This window comes from Sander vitreus, chromosome 8 (assembly GCF_031162955.1).
Source record: "Sander vitreus isolate 19-12246 chromosome 8, sanVit1, whole genome shotgun sequence".
NCBI lineage: Eukaryota > Metazoa > Chordata > Actinopteri > Perciformes > Percidae > Sander > Sander vitreus.
In genome coordinates, this window is record NC_135862.1 from 18,941,631 (window position 1) to 18,969,375 (window position 27,745).

The following is a 27,745-nucleotide window of genomic DNA, read 5'->3' on the forward strand; positions in this document are numbered from 1 at the left end:
ATGAGAACAAAATGCAATTTAGCTACAATAAGAGAGAAAAGTAACCACTATATACTGCAATTACGCATGATTTTTTTTAAAAATGTGTTTTTATTTTTATTTTTTTTGGTGGCACTGTAACATGACTGATTTAGGTAGAACATGCCATATACTGAAATATCAAAGACAATATGTTCCTCTGGCAAGCCATGATAAGGAAACTACTGTATTATGATCAATTGCTATAAATGAATTGATATGGACAAGAAGTGTACTATTATGAAAAAAAAACAGTGTGGTTTGTCTTTTTGGTTTTAAGTAAAAAAACAAAAAAAAACAGGATTCATTCAAACACCATGTTCACATTCTTCCAATCTACAATGCTACAATGTATCTCTACAGAAACCTACTAATCGCAAAAAACTGCATGGTCGATGGAAGACTGCATGAGTTTTGCCTTTCAAACTATGGATCAACTATAATACAGTTGCATCATTTAAAAAAAGAAACCCTTGCTTTCATCTGCACCAAGGCTTCTTGTAAGGCCCTGTTCAGAAGTTGTTGTGAAATGTGTCCTCTGCTCCGCTGGATTTCTCAAAAAGCACCTTAGTGCTGACCTCATCACTAAGACTGCGTTGGGTATCCGAGCCGTGCGCAGTGTGTTTGTGATTTTCAGATTGTGCTCGCTAGGCTCTGAATGTGAGGTGAGGCATTAAGGGCTAGTTTCTCAAACTTTATCTCTATTCTAGGACTGAAACGCTTTTTCAAGTGACATCTTTCCCATTATCTCAGTCTAGACTGTAGTGATACTGTGTTTTTGGAAACGTGCCCATCATGTCTAAACAGGGCCTGTGCCACACACCCTCCTCTGTACTACAATGGTTTTAAGGCATTCTTGTTTGCTAAAGGTGTTGATGTTGGACTGCTTTCTGCCTGCTGAGGAGGCACTTAACAGGATCAAATGTTGGGATGCTGTGTACCTCACTTGCCAAAGGTGAATATTGATGAGAAGATCTTGTTTGTGTTCGAAGTGTGATGGCTATGAGTTTGTCTTTCCTGTCAAGAATGCACACTTAATCGCTTGTAGGGAAGCATTGGAGCAAAGTGCAAAAAGGACTGTTGAATTATTCTGCTCTTCTTTTCATCCACAAGCAAACCAAACTCTGATTGTGTTATCTAATCTAGCCTTCATTGTCATGTTGTGTTTACCAAGGATTATGCTACAATGTGTTCAGTTTGTCAGATGATGACAAAGGCATGGTCTGTGATCTATGCAAGGGTTATTTGTTTTTGTTTTTTCTTATATCACTTATAATTTCATCTTACATTAACTTCAATAAATTTTTAAGGATCTGCTGGTGTATTCTCATTTCGGCTCAGGATGGGTGTGTATATCTGCACTACGGACCTGCACAAAAAACCTACATAAATCAAGCCACCTGCATAAATATGCTGCAGTCTGCGAGAGCTCGAGGTCTCAATCTAAACGTGTCCTACCATTGTATTACAATACCCTCTGACTGAAGCCATTAGCAGTGATTCACGGGGCTAAGGTAATGGTTACACACTAATCCTCCTGTCCCAGGGGAGGCCCACTTACCTTTGTCATTACCTGTGAGTTGTTACACACCTCAGGGGCCTTAAGAGCTCCCCTCCATTCTCTGCTTCTTCCACATTCTTAAATCCATCAGAGCGTGACTCTGAGGGGATTTAAAGTTATTACAGCTGCAACTTACAATTATTTCATTAATGATCTATAAAAATAGTGAAACATGCCCATCACAATACCTAAAGCCCAAGGTGAGGTCTTCAAACTGCTTGTTTGGTCTAAAACCTAAAGATATTCAGTGTACTATCACATAAGACAAATAACTGCTGTGAATATCACATTTAAGAAGCTTGTACAAGGGAATGTTTAGTATTTTTGCTTTAAAAGTAATTGAATAGTTGAGTATAAAAATAGTTGTTTCAGAGTAGATTTTAAATGCTGAGTTAAGTTTTTATAATCCATCTACTTAAAATCTAACCTTTTCAAGCATATTCTTAAACATATTGTTTCTAAAAGGGTGATTTATGAAATGATTTATTATATCATATTACATCATATACAGTGTTAAATACATGCAGCTGTCGAGGGCAGTAACCCTAAAACAGTGAACAAACAAACACATCCAATCATATAAAGCGATGAAACTGAAAGAAATGGGCGCAATTTTTGGGGTGTGAAAATGATTAATTCCCACTTCTGTCCTGTGATGGCGTGAAGCGGAATCTTTGTGGAGAACATTGGACAGCGGAGGCATCACACTGAATGCTGCAGCTCATCGTCTCTCTCTCTATCTGTCCATCTGTGTCTCTCTGTGTCTCTGTCCCTCTCAGTTTCTCTGTCCGCCGCAGGCTCTCTGTTGTCTGCAGCCCGGCTCTGTGCTTGCTGTTTGGTGACCTTAACAGAAGTGAGCCTCTTCTGCTTCCTTGTCCTCTGCATTGCCCTCAGGAAATGCAGCACTCCTCACTCTGCAGGCAGCAGCAGTAAGGGTGGGGTAAGCTGGCGCTGGTCCCACTCTTCTTGCATACACACACTTTTTCTCTCTCCCTGTCTGTCTCTCTCTCTCTCTCTTGCTCTCTCCTGAGTGCCGTGAAGCTCCACTGGACTGTAATAGGACAGAGCATAGTACAAAAGAGGAGCTCAGTCATAGTAGAGGAAATCACACCTGCTTTTCTTAGTTTTCTCTCTCTCTTCCTTATCTTATCTTTCACCTAGTTACGTGCTCACACACATAGGGATTCAAACATCCAACCATTACTGTCAGAAAACTATGTTTCTACATGCTCATTTTTACTTTTTCCATGTCCTCCATTACCATTTGTCTAATCAATATTCCCATATCAGCAAAGGCATAAATGACTATGTGTAATGTAAAAGACAAACCAACAAAGAATTACCAACTGATTTAGCTCTGAAAAGCATTTAATCGTCTTTCAGTTCATTGTTTTGGTTTCAACTTTACTGTTTTGGTTCAGTCTCACTGCTGTCACCAACCCTGTCCCCAGCAGCAGCAGGCAGCTGTTTTCAGTAAAAAGAAAAGAAAAAAACAAGCTCTGATTTAAATCCACTGTATGCTACCTGCCCAGCACCAAACAGCAGACACAGTTAGCGACTAGCTGGAGAACATAATGGAGCAGCTAAAGAGCCAGATATTTCCATCTGGAGTTAGTGGAGACCAAATAGAGCTAACAGGAGAGTGATTATTGGACTTTGATTTGCCAGGTGACCAGAAACACGACTACAACTGAATGCTAATGTTTCTCTGTAACTGCTGGATGTATAAGCCGGCAACTTTTTGCATAGCAACATAATATGTCAGTGTTGTGTTAACAGCTTAGACTGTAAGGTTTACAGCTTGTCTTATTCCATATTCTGTGATACTTTCACATACACAGTATATTCTGTACTGGCCAACTCTCCGTGGACATTAAAACCTAAGACACACCACTCCATCAAAAGGAATATTGTAAATATATTGTGCATCATTTTAGAATCATTTTTCCTAATAGTCAACCTGTTATTTGGTATCTCTGAAACCTTTGGGATCTCCACTAGAATTTAATATAAAGTTTTATGTTTGATTTTTTTTCTGTGGTAACAATGATTTTTGGCAATTAATCTTATACCGTTGGAAAGCCTGTTTAGTTCCTTTCAAATTGTGCCCTATTTGTAAGGAACATGCATTTGTGGGATGAGCAGCAGCGCTGAGTATGTGGGTTGCAGCCATGAAAAATGTGCCAAATCTTCTCTGCCAATGCCAGACAGCTTATTCTGCCATTGACTCGTTTGGTGTTTGGTGGATTGAATGATTGAAGTTTGAAGAAACAAGACATATTGGCAATTTAACAATTTATTCATTTCACAAACAGGAGCCTCAGTAGCGTGTGGAAGAACCATACACAGCCACAACAGCCTGGCACCTCCTCCTCATGCTGGTCACCAGCCTGGTCACACACTGCTGTGGGATGGCATCCCATTCTTCAACCAGCATTTGTCGCAAGTCAACGTGGTTGTGTTGGTCACTCTGGCACGAACAGCACGCCCAAGCTGATCCCACAAGTGTTCAATGGGGTTAAGGTCAGGACTGCTGGCAGGCCATTCCATCCTCTCCACTCCCACATTCTGGAGGTAGTCTCTGATAACCCCCGCCCCCTGTGGGGGCGAGCGTTGTCATTTTGGAGGATAGAGTTTGGTCCCAGACTTTGGAGATATGGGATTGCCACTAGTTGCAGAATCTCATCTCTATATCTCTCTGCATTGAGACTGCCTCCAATGATGACAAGCCTCGTTTTTCCAGTGAGGGAGATGCCGCCCCACACCATCACACTGCCTCCACCAAAAGGTCTTACTCTATCAGTGCAGCAATCAGCATAGCGTTCTCCGCGTCTTCTCCACACTTTGACCCTACGATCCATCTGCCATAGGCAGAATCATCCAAACACCAAACACCAAACGAGTCAATGGCAGAATAAGCCGTTTGGCATTGGCAGAGAAGATTTGGCAAGCGCGTTAGCTGCCTGAAGATACACGCATCTCAACCAAGGTGTTAAAAAAAACAATGTTGATAAGTAACAATGTTGATACGTAGCAAATATAAAATGTTCACAATACAATGGAAATAAAAGTATATTCATCTTACATACTATACTTTAACATATTTTGACTTTAGAGAAAGCAAGTTAAATTAAATTCTTCATTTAAACCTAGATGTTCTAAAGTGCTGAGTGTATGTATCCAGAACGCTTCCCTGCATAGAAGTTTATTAATTATATCACCACCCCTGGATGGGGGTATGATTTTCTCAATTCCCCAAAACCTCAGCGATGCAGGGGAGCCATGATTGGCCTGCTTATAATGCCTCGCCATGGCGAGGCATTATAAGCAGGCCAATGGTGATATCATTAATAAACTTCTATGCAGGGAAGCGTTCTGGATACATACACTCAGCACTTTAGAACCTTGTTTTTTGTTTTTTTTAATCACTTTTGAACTGTGTGTGGGCATTCGCCTTTTAATGACTGATTGAGTGTAACACCTTGGTTGAGATGGGTGTATCTTCAGGCAGCTAACACGCCCCCTTACGCACCTGTTGATCCTTATTAAGGGCTTCATTGCCCATTCTCTCCAAGGACTCTGATGAAGATGTAACTCTACATCAAAACGTTAGTCACTGTTTTGCACCTTAAGTAATAAAACCATCAAGGAAGAAGACATCTGTGTTGCACCGGCTATTTTTTGTTACTTTATACCGGTTTTTGTCCTGCCTTGGTTGCACCGGATTGTTGTGGTCTGCAGAAGCACAGAGAACTTTCTCTTTTTTAATCTGGTGATATTCTGTTTTTTATTGTCAACAAATTCCACAAAACCAAGAAATGGTGTAGTCCATCTTTCAATACTTTTTGAGACACAAGCCCACTGCGTCAGGCTTGGGGACAGAACTCAGACGCAGACTGGAGTTGGCACAAAATAATCTGTTTATTAGACAGTGAGAGTAAGTTGGCAGTGGGGGGTTCTGGGTCCGAAGCAGGCTGGGACTGGCAGTTGAGGTGATGGGTCCGATGATGGCTGAGCAGGCAGTAAAGGTACTGGGTCTGGAGAAAGCTGGGTTGGCAGAGGAGGTGCTGGGTCCGAGGGAAGGCTGAGCTGGCAGAAGATTCTGAAGGTGAGTATTTCTAGGAACACAGAACAGACAGATTAGATACACAATGAGAACTAGACTGGCAATAATTAACGTAGGCTGATGAAATCGCATACTGGTGGTAAGCAACGATCCAGCAGGGAGAGGAAAGTCAGACTGGTCTTTATAGGCGGATGATGAGCAGATGAGTTGCAGGTGCGCTGAAGAGGAGTTGGTCAGGTGTGGGGAGAGAACAGCAGGAGTGGGCGTGTCCACACACTGTGGAGAATGAAGGTGACAAACAGAAAACAAAACACACCAACCACACTGCAGGCATAACAAAATGAGGAAATAAAACAAAACAAATTCATACACACACCAGACTGTCACCGGGGCGTGACACACTGGTTCCTACTGAGGATGTAATAAAAAGAGTTACAAATCTGTAGTTTAATCTCCATAAAAGACTGAATATTTTCCTAAAACAGCTGAGCACTGTAGATTTTAGCATACAATACTAAAATGGGTACATTGTGCATTTGTTGGGGATTATTTTCAGCTGCGGATTTGGTGCTCTGAATATTTACAGCAACATGATGATGTATGCAGGATTAACAGTGCTCGTGTTTATGGTAATATGTCACATCAACGATTAAACAGGATCACTTAATTGATGATTTTGTTCTTTTAATGGATTTGTTGTCAAGAAAAATACAGAATATCAACAGACTTTTTTTCTAAAAAGTTAACTTTATACACTTCCTGGTTGGTGTTTATTGGACGTTTCAGGTCAACACATGCACCCAGGTGTCAGCCTCCACTTGCAAATGAGAAACATGTAATTGAAACTGTGGTATAAGCCTCTGTCTTGGTAATCCCTGATCAGCATGTAGAACTAATTGAGTTGCTGTCGTTCAGTGGTGCAGTAGGCCTCCATCGAGATTAACGCCCTCCTCCTCCTCCGTACTCCTCCTTCTTCTTCTACGCTCTATCTTACAACTGCCTGAACCCAACGTTCGTCAGCTGTTAGGAAAATGTGTTCTTATCAAGGAATAAGTGTTTACAACCATGCCTTCATGCAAATGTACTGTGGCTGCATGTGCCCTCCCTCGCTGTCACACACACACACACACACACACACACACACACACACACACACACACAGGATGGCCGATTTGCCTGAGTCAGGCCTCTGGCTCACTTGTTATTCCCTGATCGATTTCTTTGAAGACAGACTCTCATCCCATATCCCTTGTACAAAAATGCCATGCCATTCCTGTTGACATCATCCAAAACGTTTCTCAAGGGCCTTTTCATTGTGGCCCCATAACAGTACCATATGATCACTCTATATCAAATCACAAGTGTCCACTGGTGTTGGCTTTATCGCTGTGTAAAACTAAATGCACAGTGGTCCGCCTCTAACAGCCTCATATACAGTAGGTTCTGAATGGCAACAATGTGCAAAATAGCTTTGACAGCATTATTGGATCTCCCATGCTTGAGCCAAAGCCCTTGGGCCTAACACTACCCCACCCCCAGGTCCAAGCCCACCAGCCTCTCTTACCCCAATCCCAGAGGTCCTCTCTCTGGCCCACTTCCTCTTTGCATTACTTCCATCAGGCCGAGCTGCTGACACACTTGTTTAATAATTAAGGGCACGTCCATAATATCCTCATTCTTGTGGAAGTCCACAAATGGTCTCTGTGAAACTCAGGCCAGTTAAATGTATCTCTTTACCTCGGGCCACTGACAGCCCTATATCATATATAGATCATCATATATAATGTAATGTAATGTAATGCTACGTAGGAGATGATACAATCCAGTGAAGGTGTGACAATCAGGAGGAATGAGTTCATCAAGAATTACCCACTCATCCTTTTATCGGTTTATCCAATTTCCATTGACGTAGACACACTCACACATGTGGTGGTGTCTGCCATCACACCGTGTTCTAGGAATAATGCATGACGGAGTACATTAACTATAAAGATGCATCAATATGTCTGATTGTCCGTCGTCCCTCAGTGTGCCCATAAAACAATCAATCTATAAACTGATGAGTCCATCTATTCATCCACTCATCCATGAAAAGAAGCAGTGCTGGAATAAGAGTCTACAGCCATGCTACTAGCTCTGTGAGGCTTTACTTTGGCACAGCTGGGCCTCAATGCTAACATCAGTATGGTACCATGTTCATAATGACAATGCTAATATGTTAAGTAGGTATGTTTACCATGTTCAGCATCTTAGTGTTAGAAAGCTAACATTAGTTAATTAGCACTAAACAAACTACAGCTGAGGTTGATGAAATTGCCATTAGTTTTGCAGATTTTTGGTCATAAACCAAAATATTGGACAAATTAAAAGTTTCAACTAATGTTTAAGTAATGACCAAAGTAATTACAATTCATCCTGAGGGAAACATGAATATCTCAACCAAAATTGCATTGCCATCCATCCAATAGCTGTTGAGACACACTAAAAAACACAAATGTCAACCACATGGAGGAGCTAGAGGAAAAGTCAGTGGATCAACAAAGTCATCAGGATTCATCCTCTGGGGACCAGTAAAGTTTGTACAAAATGTCACAGCAATGCATCCAATAGTTGTTAAGATATTCCAGTCAGCCAAAGAGGTAAATCGATCGACCCGCATCTCTGGAGTCCCGCCACTAGCATAGCTAAAAAAGCAGAACTATCTCACCCTAATGGCAGATTTGTTCAGTTAGTTTAAGATTAAAGTACTGACACTTAATTACTTGTTAATGGACATTTTCTTTCCAGCCATCTCTCCAGCTTGGGTAGAAACTGTCTGGATGTGTCCTTGTGGTATCAGGCGATATGGATCTCAGTTTACCTGCTCCTCTTGCCCAGTGTGCAGTGTCAGCGTACTTGTCTGGGGGAGAAAATTCAAAACTTAACATCAACGAAAACTGGTGCTGTGACCTTCCCGCTTCAATTACATCACAGCACAGCGCTAAGGAGGCTGGAAAATACAAAACCACAAAAGGATATCACCATGAAGCACAAGGGCTGTGCCGAGGCACACATGCTGAGTGGAGTCTGAAGCAGCACCAAAGGTCACTGTAAAGGGTGTTTAGTTATTGATACTGTCAGGGTTATGATCTTTTAAAGGAATAGTTTGACATTTTGGGAAATTTGTATTTCTTGGCAAGAGTTTCTGTATATGGAAAGATTAATACCACTCATGTTTGTTTATAAAGACTGGAAACAAGGGGAGACAGCTAGCCTAGCTCTCTATGAACAGCTTCAATGTAGTTTTTGTATGGATTAAATAAACAATATATAATGTGTTAATTATTGATCTTTAGAGGTGCTGGTACGGCTGCTTTTGTTATCTTTGGACAGAGCCAGGCTAGCTGTTTCCCCATGTTTCAGTCTTCAAGCTAAGCTAGGGTGACCAGACGTCCCCGGTTTCCGGGGACAGTCCCCGGGTTTCGGTGACCTATCCCTGGCTGGAGCTGTCCCCGGAAATTTCACTTTTCACTGTAACTGACAGACCCAAAATTGGAATGAAAGAAAGAAAACATTGACCAAACGTATAGTCGTGCACCCTACACGCGCAGGCTGACAGCCAGAGCAAGCGCTGCTCAGAGCTCAGAGATGTTTTAGAATGCCCATTTTATGATGCTAAAATTACTGTTTATTTACATGGAGTCTGGTGGGTTTCGCTGACTTTTTATGTTTAAAAAAAAGGATCTTACCTTTAACAGAAAGGTCGACCTCCTTAGAAATCCTTTCCATAATGTTGTCAGGCACTTAGAATATTAATCTGAGCCTATCTACGGCAAAACGAGCACTTTTATGAACGTAAATACAAGCTGGACAATTGTCCTATTATATTACATTGAGCCGTTGCCGACTGCAACGATCTTGTTTAATACTGGACCAATGTAAAAGGAAAATATTATCTCAATAGTTTTAATTGTATCCGATACTCAATGAGCTGTTGCAGAAACAAGCCCAGCGTGAAGCAATAAAGCAAAAGCTGTCAGATAAATGTAGTGCAGTAAACATGACAACATTTCCCTCTGAGGTGTAGTGGAGTACTTATGAAGTAGCAGCAGGGGCGATTCTAGGATCAGACCTTTAGGGGGGCTCAGCCCCTAATGAGAACGTGACACGGATATAGTGCATGCAAGTGTTAATCTGCGCCATGAAATTACCAACTTCTTCACAACCGCACACCTGCTCTCCCTCTGACAGATAGAGACTCAGCCAAAGGTGTGAGTCTGGCACAACCACCTCAACCAGAATCTAAGCTTTCCAATGATATTAGTGCCAGGTTTGCGAGGAAATTAACATTGAACTTACATGAAATGTTATCATATTTGCGTTCTGCATAAATCTCTGCATACCATTACTCTCTGTGAAATATCTCACAAACTCTTCACTCAACACATGCATCGGTACAACAAGCGGTTCCCGGGTAATCCGGTTTTGAAATTGTAAAAAAAAATTATACATGGTCTCCAACTTTGGGCCAAAATTATAATGTATTCTCATGTAAACTATTTATGTCAGCACAGACATTTTTGTAAATTGCTTAGCCAGTGTATCCCACCATAATGGTTATTATATTGCCAGATTCCAGACAATCCCACTTACTTATATACGTATGAATACATATTTCTACTGGTATGCTTCCTAGTGACATTAATGCAAAAATATGAAGAAAAAACTATTCCACCTGTGTGTGCATGGTTAAAATTCTGAAGTGCAAAATAGTTCAGGCTACAGCACAAATATTTCCATCCATAGATAAGAATAATCAAGTCTAACATCTGGATTTCTTTTCAAAGTGCACCAGATTGATGCATTTAAACGTTAAAATAGACAACCTTTTCTTACAGGGTAGCATGCCCCTAGGGGGGCTTGTGCCCCAGTGCAGCTCTAGGTCTAGTGACGCCCCCAGGGCCCCGTCTCAGTGTTCCCGTCTCTGAAATCTGGTCACCTTAAGCTAAGCTTAAATAACCAGACCTGCTATGGCTCCATCTTATATTTGTGGTATGAATCTTCTCATCTAACTCTTGGCAAGAAAACATATTTCCCCAAATTTTGAACTTATCCTTTAAGTCAGAGGTTCCCAAAGTGGGGGACGGGGACCCCCAGGAGTCCTTGAGGGGGTTCCAAATAATCTATTTTCCCTATAAGGCAAGGCAGCCTTATTTACATAGCACATATCAGCAACAAGGCAATTCAAAGTGCTTTACACAAAACATTAAAAGAACTAGTAAAAACATTATTTAAAGAGAATATAAAAACAGCTAAAATAGAATAAGACAGGTATAAACTACAAGAATAAAAGTTACGCTAAATCTTTAGATGCCATCCATAAGTAACACAATGACAGGATGTAAGACTTTTTTTGATGATGGGTTTCATGCACTTTCTGTAATAAAACATCTAAAAATCCTATCAGATGGGGGACCCTGGGACAAATGGGGGCCCATGGTCTAATTTGTGTTAGTTTAGGGGTCCTTGGTGTGAAAAAGTTTAGGAACCACTGCTTTAAGTCAATGGACTAAGACGCCTCCACTACCATCTCTGCCTCGTAGCCCATTTATTAGTCTCATTCATTTAACTGGACGTCTCAACTACAGTCTGAAAGTCATTCATCTCCTGCAACACATTACTGTACTCTATTGATTTGTTATCACTTCTTAAACCTCTTTTGAAAACAGATCTTAACCTTATATTCGGTATTGAGGCATTTTGATGTTCAGGTCAAATATTGATGACCCATAAATAGCTGTCATGTCTTTAAGAGAAAAAGCCAAAAGAGGAAAATAAAACATGCATTCAATGTGTCTTTTCCCTGAAGTTACAGGAGGGGACACAGAGACATTGTTGGACATGAACCACTGTCCATGTTGCACAACATACAGACCCCCATACAGCAGAGAGTCGGTTTTCCTGGCCATGACACACTAACTGGACTGCTGGTGGAGTTTACAGTAAAGGCTTGTGTGCACACTGCAAAAAATATCCAGCTTATTGAGTCATTTAATCTTCTGAGTCTCTCTAACTTTATTTTTTTTTGGAAAGCAAGAAAAAGACAACTAAGATGAAAAAATGTGATTATGTCAATTATAGTATCTGCCTTTTTCTTTATTTATTTTGTTCTCACAAGAAAATGTAAACGTAAAGCCCTGCAAAGAAGTGGAATTATTTACTCCTACTAGCATTTGTAAATAATGGTTTTCAGTGTTTTAATTAAGGCTACAACTAACTTAACTAACATATTTTATTATGCATTAAACCACTGATTATTTTATTGATTAATCAATTAGTTATTGATTGAATAGTTGGGTTTATAAAACATAAGAAAACTTAAAAAGAGCGCAAGAGGATAAAAGGTGGTAACATTCTCAAACTGTAGAAGATGAAACTACAGAATACTAATTTTTTTCTTTAAATATGACTTAGATAATAGACAAAATAGTTGCAGATACATTTTCTGTTGACCAACTAATCAATTAAATGACGAAACGTTCAGCTGTAGTTTTAATAGCTTTATATAAGACTACATACTGTAACCTGTCAAAATGGTCATTTCTTGCAGTGCACGAGAGAGAGCCTGTCAAAGGCTGACAAATAGAGAGAGTGCTTTCTGATGAGAGCCGTCCGTACAGGTTTCCCATGCAGGCAGCCAGACCAGGATCAGGAAATTATTTATACATATCATCGACCATCATAATGTCATATGAAAACCACATAACCTCTAAATGTAAGTTCAGGTTGTGACACACATGAAGGTTTTTTTTTTTTTTTACAGTCTATAGGTAAGACAAAGCAAAACAGCTGTACAGATCTTAATGGATGAATTGTATCAGGCAGAGGCCCAGGAGCCCAAAAGGTCAGGGGGCCTTAGGCCTCTCTGCCTTTGTTTGAAGTGACTGTTAACATTACTTGTTGTAAACATTACTTGTTGTAAAGTCACAGAGCATAGTTAAAAGTACTGAGCCATGCTAGTAATGTGGCTCCAAGGATGCAACAACGATCAGTCCACCACTTTGGTCCAGACTTAAATATCTCAACAAGTACTGGATGGACTGGCATACAATTGTAGCAACATTCATGTCCCCCAGAGGATGAATCCAATTGACTTTTGTGATCACAAAGTCAATACAGCTTTTCCTCTTGCGCCACCATGAGGTTGATATTTGTGTTTTTTAGTGAAATGTCTTGACAAATATTGGATGGATTGCATTAATAGTTGGTACAGACATTCATGTTCCCCTCAGGATAATTCGTAATATTTTTGATGATCCCGTGCGCAGCTGTACTTTGTGTGTTCACCCCCCTCCCGAAATAATTTTCATACACTCACTTAGGAAAATATAGTAGCCTATGCTGCAGTATTCAGTATGATATCTGTGCAGAGGAGTGTCAGTGTGGATGTGTTGTACCAGAAAGCTTAACGTAGCCTTTCTTCACCTCCAGTTTGAACAAAATACTTAAGTACAGATACAATAGTAGCACCTGAGAGTTCTGATTCACCTGTAAAATGTTACTGAAAGAGAGGCAAAAAACTACAAACAACGTGTTATTGTATATTGTCTCCTAATCCATCGATGCCTCTCAGCACAGGCAGCTCTCTCTTACCGCCAGCCACTGCAGCTACTATGCCCTCTCTACATGCCCTCATAGCTGCAGTCCTCAAGGAAAGCGAGATTTCAGCAGTTTAACAGACTGAACCCCCGCAGAGGACAGAGTGAAAAATCAGGGCTTTTCCTGCTGGTCCTGATGAAACACCTGGCCATAGTTAAATGCTGTTTGCACACATTTATTTGCAAAACCTCAGTTAGACATTTACAGGCACACACAGGCTGGAATTTGAAGTCCCAGTGATGTAAAAATCCCAATTCTGGTGCTTTCAAATTAACAACACTACAACACTGCAATATGCAACTAAAAGGTGATTCATCTAAATGAATTACCTCTAACCTCTTTTGCTTAATCATTCATCCTCACTCCCCAATCCTCCCCTTCCCCTTAAGACAATGAGCATGAATACGCAGTTTCAGCATGCAAATCAATAAAGTAATTATTCGTTTTCGGCAACACTGTCAGTCACAGAGCACTTAATAATTAAGTCTGGAACGCTTTTAGGCAAATTCTGTGCCGGTCTTTTTGCACTGGAGCAAAAAAAAAATAAGGCCCAAACATGAGTTATTTTCTGTAGCTGTAGAAAATAAACAGATGCTATTCTTGTCAGGTATGCATCATCACAAAGACACCTCCATTATGTTTCAGTGCAGTGTCTGCATGAGTGTGTGTTGACCGGGAACACTCTCAGCAGAGCTTTCCTCACCATCTGTGTTGCTGCTGACTCATTGTCACAGCTTCTGAATCTGCTGCCTGCTTGCATTATTCACACTCACCTTTCTCCTTCTCCCTCAGCACCTGGAGCCTGAAACAACAGGGCCTGAAACTAGAGGGGGCTTAAAAAAGAGGGGGCTCAAACTAGAGGACCTAAACACTAGAAGGGCTGAAACCAGAAGGCGCTGCTCCAGCCGTTCCGGGGTGTCTGTTTTACCCACATGCCCAGTTACACCAGAACCAAAGAAACCATTAAAGGTCCCATAGCATGAAAATTTCACTTTCACTTTATTATTTTTTTTAACATTGATGTGAGTTCCCCTAGCCTGCCTATGGTACACCAGTGGCTAGAAATGACGATAGATGTAAATCAAGCTCTGGGTATCCTGCTCTGCCTTTGAGAAAATGAAAGCTCAGATGGGCCGATCTGGAATCTTCCCTTTATGACATCATAAGGGGAAAGGTTACCTACCCTTTCTCTGCTTTGCCCGCCCAGAGAATTTGGCCCGCCCATGAGAAAGAGAGCGACATCATGGCTTACAAACAAGCGAAGCATGGCAGTTGGTCAAGGCCACACCCCCACCCTCCACCTTGCCCCCCCTCTCTCCTCCTCAATAGCATTTAAAGCTACAGACACAGAAATGGCACATCCTAAGTAAAGCTCATTGTGGGACTGGCTCTAGTGGCTGTAATTCTGCACCAAGGCTGAATTTTGAGAAAGAGACTTAGGGGACCACTAAGGTCTATATAAAAGCATCCAAAAAGCAGCATGTCATAGGACCTTTAACAATTAACTGATTAGTCGATCAACAGAAAAAATTAAAAACTATTTTTTTGATTATTTTAAGAATTGAATAATTGTTTGGAGTCTATTTATCAGCGAACATGTTTTATTCATAGTAACATATTTATTTATATATAATGTTGAGACATGCTGAGTTGAAAGTGCTAATGTGGAGTTTTTAACACAGTATCATTTATGTCTGAAATAAAAATAAAAAAAAATTAAAACTGTGAATTGTTAATATTTTCAATGATTAACAGGCATACATACTTCTGCTGAAAAAGTCCCAAAATGATTTGGGATATAGTGTATATAAGTATACTGGTTCATAGTTTTATTTCTTAGATTTGTCTGCTGTATTGTGTTTATAAATACTTAAACAATATTTGTATAACCTAAAACTGTTCTATAATAATATGTATATAAAGAAGTATAAACTTGTGTCGTTTTTCTTGTATTTTGGGTTCCTGGCAGCTTTACACTTTGTTAAATTGAAAAAAAAAAAAAAAGTCAGCAAGAATATTCCAAAAATGATCCTGGTCTCAGTGGTTGATAAGCAAAAATAGTGAAGGCAGGCCCAAAAATGTTTGGTTGCAGCTTCTCCAATGCGAGGATTTGCTCTTTTATATCATTGTTTTTTAGTTAACACCACCTTAAGCACCCCTATTAAGCATTTATAATCAGTATATAAACTTTTAATAAATGTTTATAACACACTACAATGTAGTTGTAAGCAGTTTAAGTGTTTATTAATGTATTTGTCAACAGCTGGGCACCCATAGGTGGAGATATTATCTTGATATAACATGTTTCTTCACAGGATAAGTTATAATTGTTGGCAGTTTCAATTTGGTCTGGCACAGTCTCAGACTTGACTAAATTATTAATCAGAAATATAACCTCAAGGTTTATTTGAAAATCATCTTAAATTGCATCTCTAAACAGGAATAACTTTGGGCTTGCTTCCTGGGGACTGCAAAAACCAAAATAATTACATTTTAAATCATGTGTATATTGAGTCACCTGATTCCGATTAACAGCAAAAATAGTGAAGCCACTGTTTGAGTATCGACAGTGCTCCTCCCTGTGTCTGTCAGAAGACCTACAGGACGGAAAAAAGCAGTGTCTGCTGCAGGTATCTACTGCTGCATTGGCCGGGGAGAGAGCAGAGCTACAAACTGAAAGGCTGCGATATGCACACATGCTCTGCTCCCACTGAAAAGACAAACATGGCACTAAAGAATATAATGCCTCATTCTTATCTGCATTATAGTTGTATTTAATCGTCTGTGCCTAGTAAATGCTTAGAAATGTTGGTTACACTATACTTAAAGGTATCTACATAAGAGTGACATGACACTGTCATGAACGTGTCATAAACGTTTGACATAATGCTTCTTTTAGTGTCATGCGGTTTTTGTCATGACAAGTTAGGGTTAGTTGTGTAACATACACAGGGTTATGTAGATACCTTCAAGTAAAGTGTTACCGAAATGTTAAAATTATTTAGTGATAATAACCATGGTATATGTGAAAAAACTGTAGTAACAGAGTCCTTTTGTGTAACCTTGTGTGTGCTCAACTGACGTTTGACTGCAGAGCTTCATCACTGACAAAGTGATCTGCCACCTAGTGGAAGACATTGGAACGACACGCAAGAGTGATTTAAAGTGACCTTCCTGAGGAGTTATACACAGTATGGTGGTGAGTACTTTAATGTTTAAATATTCATAAGTGCACATGTTTGAATTAGGGTGTTGAGAACACAACAGCAGACAAAACACCAGCTCTGAGTTTTCAGTTTTATTTAAGGTTCATTTTTCCAGACCTGCAGAGGACAGTTCACTTCCTTTAAGCGCCTCAATTTTGTTTTGTTTTTTCGCGCAACATCATGTTAAAACCCACTGTATGACTCTGTGTTGGTTTCTCCTGGATGAGTTTGTTCATTTTTGTGAAATACTGTTAAATAGGGAACAGCAGGAGGGGTGGGATGGGTAAGAGAGAGAGAAAGACAGAGCGAACATGGATCAGAATTAAGACTTCAAAAAGAATAAAGGCGGTGGTTGGAGGTCGATCTCAAACCCTAAAGGCTGAGAGCCCCTTAAATCACTACTACAGTACTTGGTATTGTCTTGCAGCACCTTCCTTTGGGACACGCAATCACATACAGTGGTTCAAGTCATATGCAATATTGCATATTTTTTAGCAATCACTGATGCTAGACTCCCCCTCCACTCACTTGAGCTCCTTTCTCTCTTCTGTCCATGTTAAGGCCTCGTTTAAGCCCTCGTGGGTCGAACAAAGGGACCTTTTAACCCTGTTGCTACCCTCTTTAGTTTTTTGACATATCCTCATCCATCCAGTCATTGTCGTATCTACTTGGTGGCTGTCCGTGTTAGGGCTAGCTACTGTAGGTACCACACAGTGGCACTGTGAGTAAGAGTCTAACCCTAGTTCTCAGGATGTTGGCCACAATCTCCCAAAGCCCTGGCGCCGCGCGGTTAGGCAGTGCTCTACCCTCTGATACAGAGGTTCAGCAAAATTTTCCCTCCAGCAGGACGGGGCCAGTCCAGGGAGCCCTCCACTAAAGGGAATGTGGGCCAAGCGGCCTCTCAAGCAGGCCATCTGTGTCCCTACCTAACAGGGAGCCCATGCATAGCCTGTGCCCTCAACTCCCCTGGGTCATCTGCATTCACTCGCTAATAACCAAATCTCAGCCCCCCGCACCCCCCCTTCTTTTTTTTTTTAAAACCACTCTCAAAAAAAGCTAAGTGCCAACCCCTTTTTCACTCTCTCTCTCTCAGCTCGCCATAGTCACAACTTAGCTGTAAGGGTTAACCGCTTCACAGTCTCTTGTTAAAGTGGGGAGGATGAGGGTCTTTGGGGCAAAGCTTCAAGAGCAGATTCACAGCTTGCTTCATTCCTCGACAAAACTAATCGTGACTTCAACTTTCAAAAACACAATGTTGTTCATGCTTAATCATTAGTTACTTTTAAAAAAGATCTCCCTTCAGCTAATTTGTTTCTTCGCCAGTTGTGGAGTTATTACTTACTGTCACCACTGGGGGCTCAATGCTATTCTGTTTCTTGTGCTCTCCGCTAACAGTGAGAACACAGATGAATCCCACATTACGCCCAGAACTAGTTCTAAGGAGTGGTGATAGTAGCAGATGAAGGGTACCGATAACTTGTGTGCCACAAACAAAACAAATAGGCCTTCGGATTAGACAAAAAGGAAGGAGGAAGAGAAAAAGAAGAAAGCATGTTTGTTACTTTGTTAATAATTTTTCATACTCTGCAGACTGGTGTGTATTGCATTGAGGGGAGGGGGGAGCGGGGTACAGGATGAGTGGGTATAGAGTGGTAGTGGGGGAATGGATGGGTGTCTGCTGTAGTCTGTGTTCAGTGGCGGTCCACAGCGGCACTCTGTAGCAGCTCTGTGGCGGGCTGTCCCGGGGGTCTGAAGGCTGTCTGGAAGCCTGGGGGAGGGGAGTGGAACTGGCTGGCGGGGTTGGCTGTGGGAGGGGGCAGGTAGGGAGCCCAGCCGCCGGCGGCTCTGTGGTGGAGGGGGAGGTGGGCGTCGAGAAGGCCGCTGTGGAGGGGCTGGGGAGGAGTGGGCACCGCTGAGCTGGCCGGGCCGTCCATCTCTGTGAGCGCCTGCAGGGACTTGAGCCAGTGGGGTGGGTTGTCGTCCTGGAGACAGTCTAAACTGTTGCCTGCTGAGGCCGGGATGCCTGGGGGTGGGGGGTGTCACAGAACAGATGAGTAATGACAAACGCAGGGTGGACAAATAAACATGTTTCACAATAGGCCTCCTGGTACTAAAAGTTACTTTGTGTCGTTAAAAACATTATCATTAAAAACAACTGTGATTGTCACAACAGTTAAATACTATTAATCAATATTTATCTTGATGAGATTCACATATTCAATCAACAGAAAATGAATCAAACTATGTACTTTGATTGAAGGAGCATTATTTGCAGAAACTGCATTTATGTAATGCAGCAACGAGGAGAACATCAGAAATGATGTGGATATTATTTTTGCTTTTGTATTGGATGATGTTTCTGGTAAAACACCTTCTCTATCAGCTTCCTAATATCCTCATTAATTAATCACTAAGCCGTTTTGTTATGTAAATTAAGCTGCAACTAGTAATTATTTTTAATTCCTCTCCATTTTGTTTTGATTTATTGTTCTATAAAAGTCAATAAAAAGGGTCAGAAAATATTGGGAAAATATTCATCACAACTACCCAGAGTCCAGAGTGACATTTTATAATTATTTGTTTTGTTCGATCAAGTCCAAAACACAACATTGTATTTATTAATTAGGATTAACAACTATTTTAAAGAATTGACTAATTGTTTAAGTCATTCTTCACTGATGTCAAACATTTGATGATTCCAGCTCCTCCAGTGTGACAATCAGTTTCTCTTTGTCTTACATTTGAGTATACTGAATGTCCAACTTTAAAAAGGGCTTTAAAGGACAATTCCGGCGCAAAACGAACCGAGGGGTTATTAACAGATGTGTACCCACTCTGTCGCTCTCTGGGACATGTTTTCATGCTAATCGAATGAGTTTGGAGCTTTAACGAGGCTACCGCGGACCGAACGCCGTGCAAAGTGGACAACAGTATGGGAATTCCACATTGCACAGCGTTCGACTAGTCATGACTGGTTTCCAAGATGGATCCCGCAAGTAAACATGAACGCGACTGTCTTTATAATCTATCTTTTTAATAAACTATCTGTACACTTACAACGTTGTCAATGCTTCGGTTCACATTTAGGGACCCTCATTATGCCAACATTAAAGTGTGGTGATATTTCGAGCCTTTTTAGTGGTATTAAATAGCGATTTAATTTGAGTGTCCTCATGCCCCAAACACTAGCATTTCAAGCTAACCAGCGGGCCGCGGTAGCCTCGTTAAAGCTCCAAACTCATTCGATTAGCATGAAAACATGTCCCAGAGAGCGACAGAGTGGGTACACGTCTGTTAATAACCCCTAGGTTTGTTTTGCGCCGGAATTGTCCTTTAAGAAATGATGGCCATTTTTCACAAATTTTCTTAAATCTTTATAGACCAAACGATTAATTGAGAAAGCAGGAGAATAATAGAAAACGAAAATTGTTGCAGCTCTAATTTAATTGAAAATGGTATTAAACACAAGCAAAAGTTTGGCACTTATGCTTTATAAATGAATTAAGCAATTTATTGAAAATCAAAAAGATTGCTGATCGATTTTCTCGATCACCTAACTAATTGCTTAACCATTTAAGTAACAATTTCTACCTGTGATGATAGCAGGGTCCATCCAACTGGCTGTGCCGTCCCAGCTCAGGCTGTGTGAGAGGCCTGCTGGCCCCAACGGCCCACCGATGTGGTTAACACTGTTGGAGGATGAGGAGGATGAAGAGGAAGAGGAGTTTGGGAGGCCCCCGAAGTTGATATTGATGTTGGGCAGGAGAGCTCTCAGGCCATCCTGCCACTCTTTCACATTTAAGCCATCTATAGAGCCACTGTTTTCTGCAGGAGAGAAGAAAACAGGTACGTCAGTTCCTCAGGTGTTTTGATCACAGACTAGTGATCAGCTGCAGAATTGCATCTACCAAGGTCAATAAAACGCTAATCAAAACAAGTATCACAATGCTATGTGGCAGTGTACATACGTTGAGATATTAAATAACATCACTGTGCAACACATCTGCTCTCTGTTTTAACATGCACTGCTTCCACAACACACAGAAAGGTGCCACAGTGATGCAGGTGTCTGGTACCTGAGATGGGGATCCCTCCCAGCCCTGTATTGTGCTGAGGGGGCAGATTCAGGTCCAGGAAATTACTGTGTGAGGCAGCACTGGCTGAGTGGTTCAAGTGTGTGAGGTTATTTCGTGTCGGTACGCCCATCCAGGGGTGTCTGGCGGATGGCTGCTGCTGATTGGCCTGGCTGTTCTGACTGCCGGGAAAACTGAAGGAGCTGTAGATAGCTCTGTGGTGGAGCTGGGGGAGGCGCGGCAGGCCGCTGGGGAAGTGGTGGGAGGAGCTGAGGTTAGGGTTGAGAGGAGGCAGGCCGGGACCATGGTTGCTCCCACCATGGGAGAGGAGCCCCGGGGATAAGGGGCTCTGATCCTGCACTGACAGCTCCTTCTCTATCAGGTCGGCCAAGGCCTTGCGAGTGACGTCGAAAGGATCGAAGCCCAGATCGTCGTCCTGCTGTTTGCTGGACGAGCCGAAGCCAAAGGCCGCCTGCCAGTCTGTGGAAGAAGACACTGGTATTGTGTCTGTGAGGAAAGAAGAAAGATACGTTACTGGAGTTGTCCTCCATGTGAGAAACTCTTAGTCGACTAGCCATAGGAGGGTTTTTTTTTGACAAGGGCCTTTGTTTCTTATGGTTTTACCTTTCCATTCTTGCAATTATAAATTGTCATCACCTTTCAACTTTGATTTCATTCTGCTGTGTTTGATTATCTCATTGTTGATTTGTATTTGCTTTTTTCTTTTCCCTGTAAAGCACTTTGTAACATCAACACACGTGCTATACAAATAAATGTATTATTATATAGTTGATTTAAATAAACACTCAAACTGTCTCTCTGATTGTTCTTTCTAAAGATGATTGTAATATCCAGCGAAATGCAACAGCAGAAAGAAACTAAATTAGCGAGACACCACTATTACAATCAATGTTTTGGTGTACAACGCTACACAGTGGCCACAGTGTTATAAAAACAATGTGGGTTTGCAGGTCAACCACTATTTGAACTATTAGACAAAAAGCACAACCAATCAAGCACTGAAGACATGCAAAATGTGTAAGTAAATCTCCATTGTACCTGATGTGAAGAGGCTCTGTGGTTCAGGGGTCATGGGCCAGTCAGAATTGCTGCGGGGGGAGCTGGGGAAGGGAGGCAGGCCAGCGGGGAGAGGGTTAGGGTGTCTAAAGTTACTGTTGTCTGAAAAGAGCGACTGGGACTCAGCTGCCGCTCCCTCGAAGGGTGAACGGGCTGTGAGGTCTGACACGCTGATAGGCACCACCAAGCTGGGCTTGGTTAAACCCGGGGGGGGAGAAGGGGAGTCACTGGTGGGCATCTGGAAGAAGAGAGAGGGGAGAGAAGAAGGGAAACCACTTGTGAGATTGTCCTCAGCCCTGATTCACCTTCACTTACATGCAACTGAAATAAAACATTGAGGTCTTTTCACCTGTTGTAAAGTCTCTCCATTCACCATACCAATTGAATCTGGAGGTTTGTCACTGGGACTGAAGATAGAATGTAGATACATATTAACATTAAAATGCTTACAGAAAAAGAAATAAAAATTTTTCTTTAAGGATACGTTGGTGCTATAGTACAGTAGTGTTTAGTACCTGTTACTGTCACAGTTAGAGGAGAAAGGAGACAGCACAGTATGCTGACCAGGACCCAGGTCTGTTTCTAGCCCATCTGAAGTAAGAACTTCTTGGTCTAGATAGTCTAGCAGCGGAGGAGACTTGCGGTCCTCTGAAAGCCCGTTGGCCAGTTTGTTGTGTCCTGACAGCGTCGGCCACCCATCTTTACCGTTGCTACCGTTGGTTCTGTAAGGAGCAGAAAAATCGTAGCTTAGCTGGTTTGGCACAAGTGGAAGTAATACAAGGAAGAACAAAAGAAAACAAATAAAAACACCAACCTCTGTGTGGAGTTGGATTTACTCTTTAACTTCTCTGTTCCACATGTTGGAGGTTGTAGAAAGCTAGGGTTAATTTTATAGAGGTCTTGGAGGAGTTTCTGCTCGTACTCTTGATGTTTGCCCGCCTAAAAGGAAATGGACACAACATGAGTCAACATTAATCCTTTTGTTAATACACAAAGCATGAACCCCGATCAACACACAAAGCAAAGAGCGACAATTTCATTTATATTTCAGAAAGAGAAACAACTATCTCACCTGCATCTCCTCTTTAGTAAAGCTAGCTGCTTCATCCCCCAGCTCATGTAGATACATACAATCAGGTTTGGGACACTGCATACTTTTAAGAAAGTAACTGCAGTACTTTGTTGTGCCTAAAGAAGCCTGTTACAGAGAGACAGAAAGTGAAGAAAATGATAGTTAAGGACTATTCTTTCAAGCACTTTTAGTTTAATCCTACTACTTTACATTGCAGGTTGTTTTAGAAAAAGGATGTTTCGGTTTTACAGACAGGAAGAAAATATAGAATAAAAGTTATCACGTGGGTTTTATGCAAATACAACTTAACTAATCATAGACACATACAAGAACAGCAGTTGTCAACTTCTCACCTTGAGAGTTCTTCCATCAACAACCACATTGTTCACACACTGTATTGCTCTTAAAGCATCTTCAGAGCGGATGTAAGTGACATAAGCGCTGGCACTGGGCCCCTGAAGAACCACAAAATTAAAATAAACATACAAGTCAAACACATCTACTGTAGCGGTTTACATCTTACAGTTTACAGTGTTGTTCTAGGGCAGCAATAAACAATTATTTCCATTATGGATTGCTTACATTGCAATTTTGATGAGAAAATAATAGATGTAACTCAAAAGAAAAACAAATCTTGGCATTTGTAAAATTGTAAACAACACAAGGTTTCACATGGTTGCCTGTTAAGAGATAAATGGTTCTTCTATTAGAACAATTTAATAGATTACGTTCTGATAATGTTTATAAATATATTAATTGCAAAGACATCCTGTCCTCCTTTCATCCAAAACTCTCACCTGTGAACCTGCGTAGGATGTGCTATTGTTGATCACCACTTTATGGATTTTCCCAAACCTCCCAAAATATTCTGGTCGTTTTAGGACCTGTGGGCACAATATAAAAACATATTTATATCAATTGTCACAACGTTTTGGGTGAACTGTGAACTCTTATACATAATATTCATGAACTTAACACTTGAGGCTTCAGAGAGAGGTTTTAGTGTAAGAACTTTAAAATGTGCCTTAGAATAAATCCCTATCAAAAGTAATTTATGATTTTCATCCGTCAGAAAAGTCCAAAATAAATCTAGGAGCTTGTGCCTTCAGTTAGTCACAGCCTTATTCACATCAGGCTAAAACAGTTCCAGCGCTCCAATGTCACAGGTAGCATACGCCACTGAGCTTTCTGGCGTAGACGCTACACTCACCTCTGGGTCGGCGAGTCGCTGTGAGAGCCCCACCACAAACACCAGGTTTCTCTGGACCACTCTGACACTGGCCAGATGCTTTCGGTTTTCTGTCACCTTCTGCTTCTTCTCATTCTGTTTCTGCTTCTTTTCGTTCTTTATCCTTTGGATCTCCTCCTGTGACAGAGGCTTGTACACAGCAGGGTCCTCTGGGTACGGCTACAAAATAAAACACAAAAGAATTATGATAGTATTATCCACCATTTGGCTTTGTAAAGGACAGTGGGTAACGGAGGGCTTTAGTTGTGAATAGTTCAAACTGCTGAAGCTGTACATTGTAAATGATGATGAGCTGATGTTTTAACTAACAGGCTACTTTAGAAGGGGGATCAAAGTTTATTTAACCCTGTATTCTTATTTGGACACTCAACATCACCAACATCCCTTCTGTTTGTCAAGATGGAGAAATCGCCCCCCTAGTTGTGAGGAGTTTCTCTGCTATCGTGTCCATCTCACCTTTCTGCAGGCGGGGCACAGGCCGTTCTCGTCTGTGCGAATACGATGCCAACAGAAGCGGCAGATCTGATAGCCGCAAGTGCAGGGGAAGAAGTTGACGTCATCAATCTCCAGCGGCTCCATGCACAGAGGGCACTCCATGGGGTCGTCCTTCATTTCAGGGCTGTTGGACATCCTATGGCGCGGCGAAGGTGAGTGTTGAGGCGGGTCACAGAGCACAGGGCTAAGAAAACACACAAAGGCTACGTTTTAGAGCTCCATCCTGACATCATTAAAAAATAATATCAACTGAACTTGTTTCTCCCCACACACTTTATAGTGGCATGGTACAGCCTCTGAAACTTCATTTCTGACTACCAAGGTCACAATATCAAACTGAGGCTGGGCACATCAAAATGTATTTACATAAATATTTTTTATGCAGAGTTTTACTTATTTAGCAGAAAAGGACACACTCCACTCAGTTGCCAGTTTTTTTTAGGTCCACCTAACAAAATACTGCAATCTAATGCAATACATCTTACTTGATGATGATGATGATGATGATGAATATAATGTTCATTTTTTCAATAAACCTTTTAGGGAGGAGTTGACTCAAGTGTATTGTCCTTTTGGAGGCTGTGGTTTGTGGTGCTGGTGAGCTGCATTGTGCTGTAGGCAGAGAGGTTTTTAATGTGTCATCTACTGTATTTATATCATTGAGGGTAGATTAAATATCGTAAACTGCTTTCGGTACATTTTGGAACTGAAACAATTAGAAGACTGACAGGAATTAAAGACACATTTTAAAAAACAGTCTCACAAATGTACTGGTTTCGACATTCTGAAATGGGAATATTTGGTGTTTTTCCCGTTTGACAGTAAATTGATTATCTTTCGAGTTATTGACTGTTGGTCAGACACAACAAAAAATTTGAAGTAGTCACCTTGGGTTCAGGGAAACTGATGAGTTGCAAACTACAGCCTCCAAAAATGATCATAAAGTTGAATCAACACATCTCTTAAACACCTCTGAACACGGTTTGAGTTATTGCTGGAATTTGTGTTAGAGTGCATTAGTTTAAGCTAGATGTACATAATAAAAGGACAACAGACTTGTATTTTAGAAAAAGAGTCAAAAACATTGTCATCTTGTCATATATAGAGGTTTACTCCTCGACGCAGCGGCCGCGGGTTCGACCCCGACCCGCGGCCCTTTGCTGCATATCATTCCCCCTCTCTCTCCCCTTTCATGTCTTCATCTGTCCTGTGGAAATAAAGGCCTAAAATGCCCCCCAAAAAAAATCTTAAAAAAAACATTGTCATCTTTGTTGACAAAAGGGTTAGCTAGAATAAAAAACATGTTCTATCAACGCTAGACTTCAACTCATTCAGTTTAAAGTCATCCATCAGCTGCACTTATCCAAGACCTAACTGAGCTGAATCTGTGCTTCTTTCTCTGCTACCTGGAATAGGCGTAAATGGGGTGACGGGAGCCTAGGTCATCTTTTCTGGTCTTGTCCCAAGCTCAGGAGTTTCTGGGATACAATTTTTTACAGCAACATATACAGCAGGCAGCTAATCCCTGACAGTCTCTCCGCGATATTGGGTTGCTCCAACTACTCTTTCACTCTTCCCCCCGCATTACAATAAGCCCTCATGTTTGGTATGGTCATTGCAAAAAGAGCCATCCTGAGAGAATGGAATTCAGTTTCTCCTCCTTGCTTTAAAAAAAATGGCTGAATTACATGTTTTTTTGCTTATACCTCGAAAAAATTCAGTATACTCGCTCCAATGCCCAGCCTAAGTATCTTAAGATCTGGCGGCCCTTTATTGAACATATTAGGAGAGACCAACTAATTGTATTAGACTGTATTTTTTTTTTATATATATATATTATATATATATATATATATAAACAGCTGTCATCATCAGCGATAATGCGGATGTTGTGGCATCTTTCAGGGGTTGACAGTAGTATACACATCGTCATGATTTACGCTAAAAGGGAAATGGAACAAACTGCGTTTATTTACAAATGAAATCTTCTGTTGTTAGCAGTTTAACTCCGGCCTGCTTTCTTTCTACGTGACAACACTGTTGCCATAAGACGAATTCGTTGATAAAACCTGACAGTGTTAAGTTGAATTAAACGATTACAGAGAAATGCCGAGATTGCAAGTACTTAAATTATACTTAACGCGTACAGGAGGGTCACCGTTTTAGAGATTTACATAACGTTACAGATATCAGCTGATTGGTAAAGTCGTGTATGAAGCCAGGATACCTAGTTAGCCAGGCTGGTAACTTTAGCTGCTCTATCTACTGGATCGTACATTATGACAGATGTTAGTTGACTAACGTTAGGCTAAGCTAACACTAGCAGCCGGTCTAACTAATAGCAAGTATCCAGGAGCAATTGCAAGTGAAATCACAAAACATACTGAGGTCAATATTAACTTGATATTGACATTAAACGTTTTAAAATACGTAGCTATGCCACAACGGTACGCCTTCTCTCACATTAACTGACAGCTTGCTTTATGCTAACCGCTAGCATCGGTGTAGCTAGCATGCTACATTATCATCAAAATGTACGGGGTTTAGGAGCCAAGCTTACGATGCGGCCTACACAAGCTAACGCTGAACTGGGAGCAAGTTGTTGTCAGTATAAACAACTGACATTGTTTTCACGAGAATGAGATTACCAGGACAGTGATCAAATAAACTCAAGAATACTCTACTGTCAGTCTGTGAAATCGTGACAGACACAACTGCCCTTTATTTATTAAGGGAGGATGGAAGCTGGCTAGCCCAACTAGCAAACTTGCTAACGTTAGCGTTACTTACCCTGTCCGTATTTAGCTTAGGATTCCACTCCGAGGGAGTCACACCAAATTGGGCGGGGACTGCGAGCTAATGTATCTGAAATGTCAAAATTTCTATAACCGGTCACTTAAGATAACCGTAGTTGTGTTGTTCTGTTGTGATTAAAAGGCTATAAAGATGGTTTGCCCCTTTCTTTTCTTGGTATTGTGGAGACAATTTACGCTCTAACCACCATCTTAGCTAGCATTAAAGTAGGGAGGAGGGAGTGGGGCAAGTGTTCAGTGCGACTGAGTCTGCGCAGATAGACAGATGCTTTGTGGGAAAAGGAGTTTTCGGCGACTATAAGCTAGGACCAGGGATACATTACTTACAGACGACGTGTAATGGTGCATTTAAAATAAAATATCAAAATGTATCGTACTTAAGTAAATATTTGAGATACTTGTATTTAACCTAATGTGGCAGGCCGTAAGATTTCAGTCCTAGTTGATTTAGAATGTCTATTTGAGTGTAAACAATGG

General features: G+C 41.2%; 1 protein-coding gene across 3 annotated transcripts; it reads right to left on the reverse strand.

The window, feature by feature from the left end:
- Positions 1 to 16,566: 16,566 nt before the first annotated feature.
- On the reverse strand, positions 16,567 to 27,484 carry cnot4a (CCR4-NOT transcription complex, subunit 4a). Of its 3 annotated transcripts, none has more exons than XM_078257346.1 (14): positions 27,246 to 27,484; positions 24,992 to 25,067; positions 24,417 to 24,639; positions 23,922 to 24,119; positions 23,509 to 23,595; positions 23,065 to 23,166; positions 22,712 to 22,837; positions 22,454 to 22,578; positions 22,155 to 22,361; positions 21,989 to 22,046; positions 21,622 to 21,877; positions 20,566 to 21,069; positions 20,081 to 20,314; positions 16,567 to 18,512 (listed from the first exon to the last, which is right to left on the reverse strand). In XM_078257346.1, exons 3-14 carry the CDS (start codon positions 24,588 to 24,590, stop codon positions 18,181 to 18,183), a joined length of 2,403 nt encoding a protein of 800 aa, XP_078113472.1. In that variant the 5' UTR covers positions 24,591 to 24,639; positions 24,992 to 25,067; positions 27,246 to 27,484; the 3' UTR covers positions 16,567 to 18,180. The 3 variants fall into 3 exon arrangements, with proteins under 3 accessions (XP_078113472.1, XP_078113470.1, XP_078113471.1); XM_078257344.1 differs by having other exon boundaries at positions 24,941 to 25,067; XM_078257345.1 differs by lacking the exon at positions 24,992 to 25,067.
- Between the last annotated feature and the right edge of the window lie 261 nt (positions 27,485 to 27,745).

Bases quoted from the DNA above. Each gene is read 5' to 3' on its own strand.
- cnot4a (XM_078257344.1), bottom strand. From the start codon at position 24,978: ATGAACATTATATTCATCATCATCATCATCATCATCAA. The intron at 22,579-22,711 runs GTGAGATAGTTG...ATTTCCTTTTAG, and splicing joins TTACTAAAGAGGAGATGCAG to GCGGGCAAACATCAAGAGTA. The intron at 20,315-20,565 runs GTACCAGACACC...TCTCTCCTGCAG, and splicing joins GGGAGGGATCCCCATCTCAG to AAAACAGTGGCTCTATAGAT.